Source organism: Cibotium barometz, chromosome 27 (assembly GCF_041138505.1).
Source record: "Cibotium barometz isolate CiBa-2024 chromosome 27, ASM4113850v1, whole genome shotgun sequence".
Lineage (NCBI taxonomy): Eukaryota > Viridiplantae > Streptophyta > Polypodiopsida > Cyatheales > Cibotiaceae > Cibotium > Cibotium barometz.
This window is the reverse complement of record NC_141072.1, coordinates 39,554,647-39,564,021: the sequence shown is the minus strand read 5'-3', so window position 1 is coordinate 39,564,021 and position 9,375 is coordinate 39,554,647. Positions and strand designations below refer to the sequence as shown.

The 9,375-nt window shown below is 34.5% G+C and overlaps 1 protein-coding gene across 1 annotated transcript; it reads left to right on the top strand.

The window, feature by feature from the left end:
• Positions 1-5,922: 5,922 nt before the first annotated feature.
• On the top strand, positions 5,923-8,087 carry LOC147623380 (cold-responsive protein kinase 1-like). Its single transcript, XM_086821853.1, has 4 exons — positions 5,923-6,308; positions 6,574-6,817; positions 6,901-7,051; positions 7,137-8,087. The coding sequence occupies exons 1-4, from the start codon at positions 6,134-6,136 to the stop codon at positions 7,473-7,475; spliced, it is 909 nt and encodes a 302-aa protein (XP_086677979.1). The 5' UTR covers positions 5,923-6,133; the 3' UTR covers positions 7,476-8,087.
• Positions 8,088-9,375: the final 1,288 nt, after the last annotated feature.

The following is a 9,375-nucleotide window of genomic DNA, read 5'->3' as shown; positions in this document are numbered from 1 at the left end:
TTAATCTCAATTAGTAACTAACACAAGGAGATCTGGCACTAATACATCTGAATACTACACGCTATGCCGACCCCACTGTCTGAATGGCTATTTTTACGATGACTTTTGAGCTAAGCGAGGGTGAAGCTATGTATATTTATGCCCTACACATAATTGTACTTAACTTTAGATCTTGGTGTAGGTTGTGCATTCACTCAACTAACTTTAGATATTTGTGTAGGTTGCTCATTCACTCAACTAACTTTAATGAAAGTGAAGAGCTCCTAGAGCTAATGAGAGTGAAGAGCTCCTAGATCTAATGAAACCCACTAACATTAATTCATTTATTTATCCCCTCCCTAAACTATAACAAAGCCTTGATTGGATACTTCAACATGGGTGGGTAGAAGCCTTGGATACTCATCAGCACCTTCTCCTCCATAACGCTAAAACTTATCATCATTATGGCATACCAAAACTTTTTGATATTATTTGTGCACATCTCGAGTACACATTATTATTGACATCATTAGTCTATGATTTTGAACAAGTGCACATAGAATATCACTCCTTCCCTAAGGAAGAAGACCTGCATGCCATTCATGATTACGTTATAACTAAAAAACCATCGCCACCTAACACATAAATAATTTTCATTCATGATATGAAAAGAGGACTTCCTACCATATTCTAGGATTAATCATCCTAGAATAATTGAATGATTCTCATTATAATCATGAAAAATTTAATTTTTATGTTTATGTATAAACAGTTAATTAGGAAAAAGAGGAATTTATAGTAATTATTTTTTATGTTAAAAGAGTAATCCCCATGACAATGGAAATCCATGTATTTACATGAAGTAAGAGAAAAATTGGGATGCTAAAATAATGTATATTTTATTTAAAAATTAAAGAAGGATTTTAGTTAAATTTATCTTTTTACATAGATAAATTTAAATGATGAAAGAGGAATTCCCACCATATTGGAATTCAAATATTTAAATGAGGAAAGTGTAATTTTTAGCATATTGAAACTAATGGGAATTTTGTTTAAATTCAAAGATAAATTTTAGATAAATTTATTTTATCTATGAGAAATATTTACATGGTAAAAGAGGAATTCCTATGACATTTGGAATTCCATCATTTAGATGGGAAAAGATAAATTCCTAGTATATTGAAATTAATGGGTATTTTATTTAAATTCAAAGATGAATTTTAGATAAATTTATTTTATCTATGAGAAATATTTAAATGGTAAAAGAGGAACTCCTATGACATTTGGAATTCCATCATTTAGATTAGAAAAGGGAAATTCCTAGCATATTGAAATTAATGGGTATTTTATTATGAGAAATATTGATGATAAAAGAGAAATTCCCATGACATTGGAATGAAAATAATTAAATGCAAAAAAGAGGAATGCCCATGGTATTTGAGATCCAAGAAATTAAATGGAAAGAAGAGGAATTTTTAGTATAATTCAATTTATGATTATTTATCAAAAGTGGAAATATGGGTAGAATTGTTTTCTGTAAATCCCTTGAATTCTTTTATTCAAAAGAGGAATATTGAATATAATTCAATTGAGGAATTGAGAAGGAATATAGAAATAGTCGTTCGAGAAAAGGAACCTTTAATTAGGCCAAGCAATTGGTAGAAATTTAAAAAAAGTCCCATTATCGGAATCAAACTAAAAAAAGCTACTAAATGGAAATAGCATGTGAAATAACTCAATGAAAATAACACTTTTATAATAAAAAAAATATTCTATTATGCATCTTTCCATATGCATAGAAATTAAATCTAATGAAAATAACACTTTTATAATTAAATTTTTTTTTACTATGCATCTTAGAAATTAAATCTAATGAAAATAACACTTTTATAATAAAAAAAATTCCAATATGCATCTTTCTATGCATAGAAAATAAATTCAATGAAAATAACATTTTTATAATAAAACAATTTCTATTATGCATCTTTCCATGCATAGAAATTAAATCTAATGAAAATAACACTTTTATAATAAAAAAATTTCTATTATGCATCTTTCCATGCATAGAAATTAAAATCAATGAAAATAACACTTTTATAATTTCTATTATGCATCTTTCCATGCATAGAAATTAAATTCAATGACAGTTTCTATTATGCATCTTTCCATACATAGAAATTAAATTCAATGAAAATAACACTTTTATAATAAAAAAGTTTCTATTATGCATCTTTGCATGCATAGAAAAAATCTAATGAAAATAACACTTTTATAATAAAAAAAGTTCTATTATGCATCTTTCCATGCATAGAAATTAAATCTAATGAAAATAACACTTTTATAATAAGATTTTTTCAATATGCATCTTTCTATGCATAGAAATTAAATTCAATGAAAATAACACTTTTATAATAAAAAAATCTATTATGCATCTTTCCATGCATAGAAATTAAATCTAATGAAAGTAACACTTTTATAATTAATAAAATCTATTATGCATCTTTCATGCATAGAAATTAAATCTAATGAAAATAACACTTTTATAAAATAAAAAAAGTTCTAATATGTATCTTTCTATGCATAGAAATTAAATTCAACAAAAATAACACTTTTATTGCACATTTGCACATATATTAATCTTGTGCTCACTTGTACATTCCAATAAGTTGAATCCTGCACAAATTAAATTAAACATATTTTTGTACAATTATTAATTCATCAAAAATATGATAAAATATATATCTATAATAGATTAGCTTATTATTTCTAGAAGAAAAAAATAGTCATCTTGAATAATTCTATACATAGAAAAGTTGGATGGAAAAAAATGATAATCTTTATTATAATTTTTTCATGAAAGGTGGCTTTCCCACTCGAACGGTAGTGTGAGAGCCCCATTGTAACCAATTTTCATTGAGCTACTACCCTTTGTTATGCATGGCCTTGTGGGAAAAAATGATAATCTTTGTCATAACTTTTACATGAAAGGTGGCTTTCCCACTCGAACCATAGTGTGAGGGCCCCATTGTAACCAATTTGCATTAAGCTACTACCCTTTGTTATGCATGGCCTTGTGAGTCCTCTTTGAATTTCTTCTCTATAATTCTCCACTCCTGTGTAGGGGAGACCATGATTAAATCTTGGTGTGCGTGGTCGACCTCCTATTGGAAAGATGAAGTTTCATTTTCTCTTTGGCCCAGCGTTTATCAAAGAGTTGGCCCATGAGATGGCCTCTGTGTGATTTGAAAGCTTTGTATTCATCACTACATCTATTATGTACTAGAAACTAACATCTTGTGAAATAAAACCCAGAAACTAGCATCATAGAATGAAAGACTTGTTTTTTATACATAGCTACAAAATGTAAGTAGTTTTATCCAATCAGAGATCTATATATGAATAACAAAGGGTATCACTCCCATTCTCTCTCCCTAGTAGTGTATGGGTGTAGACTATAGAATTTGAGGCTATTCAAGACACATAGACCATGACATGGTCCTAGGCATTGGCCCATCACTTGTAAGATCCCTCCTTGTCCTTTTTATAAATTAAATTATTAGAAAAAGGTTGTTTGAATGGGTAAAATTGTGCATGAAAGATAAAATTGCACAAACTAGGCATAAGCACATGTGTGCACACTCCTTAATAGATTCAAATGTTTTGGAAGGTTTAGAGAAAACTTAAAAAGTTAAAAAATTAGAGTTAATGCCCAGCTTAAGTTGATTTGTTTGTCTAAGGTACACTGCTTAGAAAAATAAAAAATGACCAGCATTGATGCTGCCCATGTGCACACGTGCATGTGTGAAAGCACCTTGACCTTAAAATAATTTGAGAAAAAGAATTCCATAATGAAACTCAAAATATAGGATATACTCTAGGGTCATGTGCTTGGCCAAAGAATATTACTAGCACCTCAAGGAAATAAATTAAACTTAGCTAGACTAAGGGGTGCCCATGGAATAGTTAATTAAAGGAAGTAAGGTTTAATGGCAGGGGTAAAACCATGGGTTTGTAGAAAACCAAAGTGGGGAATGGTAAATGGCGACATATGGTTTTTGGGTAGGTGGTAATTATAGATGGTTTTGGGGCTAGTGGTATTTTGTATGGTGATGGGTTTATGGGTGCCTATGGACAACTTTGTATAGGGATATAGGGGAGCCAATTTCAAAGAAATCCATTTGACAACAAGCACTTCAAACGTAGCAAGCATCATATATGGAGCAAACATCAACCAAGGACTCATTATTATTGGTCATTCTAAGGATATCAACAAAACACTACTTTTTGTTTCTTTAAGCGCCAAAATTGGTTTTTAACTTTCAAGGAAACGAGGGTGGGAAGTAACCTAGTTCTAAAGATGGGCATGAGTTCCATTTAACCTAAAACACCTCTCTTGAGACACACCCTTCCTCCCTGCCTCTCAACACACCTCTCTCAAGCCACACCCTCCCTCCCTCTCAACACACCTCTCTCGAGCCACACCCTCCCTCCCTCTCAACACACCTCTCTCGAGCCACACGCTCCCTCTCTCTCTCACACACCATAAGGTGTGATTAAAAGAACATTAACCACTTCCAGTAGAAGGAAACTTTCAAAATGATGTGCAAGGAGGGAGGGAGGGGAGGGCAAAGGTTTACAAAACATTGTTGTAAAGGGATTTCTTGGTTTGAGAGGAGGATAAGGGGAGGGTGTTATGCACAATAGGGCAGTGGGGGGTTGGGGGGTGTTTAAGTTATGAGTGTGATGAATCTCTTGTTGGGGGAGCATAGGAATGTTTAAAAAATGTTGTTGTGAAGCGATTTCTTGGTTTGAGATGAGGGGAGGGGGAGGGTGTTGTGCAGGGAAAGGCAACCAGGGGGTGGGAGGGCTAGGGTTGTGAGTGTGATGATGATTATAGGTTGGGGGAGCATAGGAGTGCAAGGAAGGGGCTGTGATCATGAGAGCATAACAACACACCCATGCAAGGAGTAAGGAATGGACAATAAGAATGGCTAAGTGTGTAGAGCCTTTTATAATAGGAAAATAAGAGTCTAAGGGGCATATCATTTCTTAAGGGAGAGGGACTTTTTAGAAAAGAGGAAGAGATAGAAAGCAAGACAATCTACATAGGGAATAGGAGAGAGAGAGAGAGAGAGAGAGAGAGAGAGAGAGAGAGAGAGATGTCTCTAGAGACTTAAAGGAATTCAGGAAGAGATAGTAAAGAATGTAATTGTTCTTGATAATGAGCAAGTCTAGTGCTTTGAAATTCATCTTTCTTTTCCGCCACAATGCATATGGGTGTGTGCCTTATTTGTGAGAGAGAGAGAGAGAGAGAGAGAGAGAGAGACAGAGACAGAGAGAGAGAGAGAGAGAGACAGAGAGAGAGAGACTCTTCAATGGATATATTACTTCTGTATATTGAAATTGCAATGGGTGTGTGTGGGGTTTAATCCATTGAAATTGACTTAATTAAAGGAGGTAGCTTGAGCAACATGGACTATAACAGGCAAGAAGGGAAGAGAGTAGTAGGTGAAGATAATGATGTCATTATCACCAATATCAAGAAGAGATGATTACCATAATTGTAATGGCACTTAGTTTTTTTTACATGATTGGTTTTCATGTCGTGATTCTTATAAATGAAAAATTTGTGTTCTTTTGTATTGAAGTACTAGGCGAGGTGAGTTGCCTAGCCTATGTCATTAAATGAAATCATGACCTCCACACATTGAGGATATGGTTACTTACACTAGCACCAAGATAACAACCAAGATAACAAAAGGTGGTCACATGTTTTCTATAAATTTTTACAACCTTAGTTTAAAATCGACATGAGAAACTATTCTTTTACTTTAGGTACACACCACTCAATTCATTGTTGGCAAAGTTTCATGTCATGTGTATTTTGTTTTTGAATAAATCTTGCTTGATTTTTGATTGATGCATTTGTGTTACACACTCTAGCCACAACTCAAACTCACTATTATTCTCAAAAAATTATAAGGTGATTTTCAAAAAATAAATTATTCTTAGTTGATTAAATTAAAGTTTATTACTTAGTTGATTAAATTAAACTTTATTATATTTACATTACCACTTGATGACACTAACTATAATTTTAAAAGCTTACTTCTTTTAGGGGACATTGAAGATTGGAAGGGAAGTGGCAATCAAAATGCTTTCTTCTGAAAGTCATCAAGGGAAGGCAGAATTTATGAATGAGGTGAACTTGATAACTAACGTGCAACATCGAAACTTGATTCAATTGCTAGGATTTTGTGTTGAAGAATCAACCCAACTTCTAGTGTATGAGTATCTTCCAATGCGAAGCTTGGACTTGCACCTATTTGGTAACTATTTTTTATTGATGAAATTTCTTAGCTTGCATAAGTCTATCAATAAAAACCTATTGTAAAATGAAGACCCACTTCTATTTTTGTAAATATAACTAGTGGGCTGAGTCGTGCTTTGCACGTCTCTTCAAACCTCCAAATTCAAATTCTACCCCAACGTCGTCGAACCTCTTCCTCCTCTTCTTGAACCTCCAAATTTTTGCCACGTGGCAGCTTGTGAAACTCTTCCTTTATATAATATACAGAGATGGTGTGAATGCAGATAGTGGGCAAAATGATCATCGAATCACCTTGGATTGGCGTACTCGAGTCGATATAATAGTTGGCATAGCAAGGGGATTATGCTATCTTCATGAAGACTCCCATGTGCGGATTGTGAATAGAGATATCAAAACAAGCAATATTCTTTTGGACAATGACTGGAGCCCAAAGATTGCAGATTTTGGTCTAGCAAGGTTTTTTGCGGATAATGTCACCCATCTCACCACAAGAGTGGCAGGAACCTTGTAAGCCCTGCTTTCAAAACTGAAAAAAAATGAATATAGCAAGTATTAATGTCTAATTATCTAGAACTTTCCTTGATTTGTAGGGGGTATCTTTCGCCAGAGTATGCCATCAATGGCCGGCTAACAGAGAAGGCAGACGTCTACAGCTTCGGATTGGTAGTTCTTGAGATAGTGAGTGGGAGGAAGGTCATCGAGCAGAGGCTGGAACCAGAGAAGCAACATCTTTTGGAATGGGTGAGGATAAGTTTGGTTGATTGTTTCCCATGAATTTGTCTACTTGATCCTTTGGTTTTTCCTGAGTGTTGAAATGTTTTGGTAGACATGGGCACTGTACGAAAGGCAGCAACAAGTGCAGATTGTGGATGGGAAATTGGGCATGGTGAGTGCAGGGGAGGTGATCCGGCTGGTGCATGTGGCGCTGCTGTGCACTCAAGCCAGTGCACAAGCAAGGCCTGCTATGTCCCAAGTGTATGCAATGCTGTGTGGCCAATCGGATATCTTAGAGTTGCCCACAAAGCCAATCATCGTGGGCACCGACTATTCTGTCCAACACTCCCTCATATCAAGCTCGACCTCTTCGACTGCATGGCACTCTCACCCTTCCCAAATCGCCAACTCCAATAATGGGGAGCCCATCTCAGAAGTACGCCCCCGTTAGAGAGCTTACCTTACCTTATGGACGCCCTATGTATGATATTATGTGCCCACCACCACTTCACACTTCTCTCACCACCTTTTACATGTCCACATATATTGCTCTCTTTACCTATGATATTATGTGCTCACTTGTGCTTGTTTTAGCCTTAAGTATGTATGTTGCCTATATGGATCCATCCTTAGCTTGCCAACCAGGTTGGAATGATTCATGCTCAATGATGTCCTTGGTGTCCCCACTCAAACTCCTACACCATCCGTCTTATCTTATACTATTCTAAAAATTAAGCTTCTACTACAAATGGAATATCCTGCAGGCCTGATGTCCCAATGTGTGTAAAGGATGAGATGTTGCAGGAGTACACTCCTAAAAGCTCTACTCCAGAAGCATAACTGAAGGATGGCCTCGACCTAGGTGATCATCTTACGTGGGAGGATGAAACATGGGATGATGTCTGCGGATTGTTGAGCTCCACATAGTTGGCTGGCTTTGTCTCTTTAGACGATGTAACAGATATACTGATTAGATTATGTTGTAATCATCCCAGGTGTATGTGCTGATGGATGCGCGCACACACATATTTATTCCCAAAAACAAAAAACTTAAGAAACCACCAATAAAGGCCTTGTCAGATGTTCGATACAAATTGTTGTTAAAATTTGTTTATATATATATGCAAAAATAGAAGAAACCACATGCCTCAATAGATTGATTAACATACACTTGAGGAGGTTAGCGATAATATGCTAATAGGGTTGGTTAATTCATATAAATGAAGGTGGTTATGTCCATCTTCTCTTTACATGTATAATATTAAAAGAGAAGAAACCACCAATAGAAACAAAAAATGGAGGCCTAAATTGATTTTTTAAGAGAGACTTGGGGATGATAGAGATAATATGCTAATAGGGTGGTTAATTCATATAAGCGAAGGTGGTAACATCCATATATGGAAGATTTCATGGTACAAGCAGTTGTATAGTGGGTTAAACATGCATTATCTAAAGGTGTATGTATGCATTCTCGCATTCACCCTCTCCTAAAAAGAGAGTGGATATTTTTATTGTACACGTTGTAACCGGCTTCATCTTTGACATCTTCATTTTTACACAAGTTCCTTGAATGTGAGATTCATAATTTTAGATTTGATTGATGTCAGGTGCAACCATTTACATCATGAGAACCATGTTTAATTTGACTTGGACTCCATTATAGACTACATCTTCCTCAAACTTGCTTTAGATTTGATTTTGGTGCTTGTAGGTATATGTTCCCCTTTGTGGGAGCCATTGTCTTCTTCATTTTTAATTTAATAATTGTTACAATTTTTAGCCTCTAATTAAATGCATGGCAATATAGCTTAAGCAATGTAATATGTACTATATGTATACCTTGTGGGATGCAGTATATAGTATGTACTATAGACCCATGCAATATATAGTACGTATAGTCTCATGTAATATGTATCTAGACTCATGTAATCTGTAATATATATAGTTTTAATGACTCATGAGTCTTGGCTCATCATTCATGGAACATGCCATCATCCAAATTTTAAAAACTTAAAAGTTTAAACTTAAATAATACATATATTTTACAATAATTCATGGCACATGCCATCGTTCAAATTTTAAATTTTTAAAATTAAAACTTAAATAATACATATACTTTATGATAATTCATAACACATATGATGATGCCAAGTTTAAACATAAACATGATAACATCCAATTCTGACTCATGAGCTATTGTGACCATTTAAAACTAGGTGATGAGTCACTTGAAATGGAACCCTATGTAGCTTCTCCAATTATATTTGGAACCCTATGCAGCTCCTCCAAGTATATTTAGAAATGGCTTCTCACACTTGAAATGAAACCCAATGTAGCTCCGACAATTATGT

Excerpts from the sequence above, each read along its gene's own strand:
- LOC147623380 (XM_086821853.1), top strand. The coding sequence starts at position 6,134 with ATGCTTTCTTCTGAAAGTCATCAAGGGAAGGCAGAATTTATGAATGAG. Across the intron at positions 6,309-6,573 it reads CTTGGACTTGCACCTATTTG|ATAGTGGGCAAAATGATCAT; the intron begins GTAACTATTTTT and ends GTGTGAATGCAG. Across the intron at positions 6,818-6,900 it reads ACAAGAGTGGCAGGAACCTT|GGGGTATCTTTCGCCAGAGT; the intron begins GTAAGCCCTGCT and ends CTTGATTTGTAG.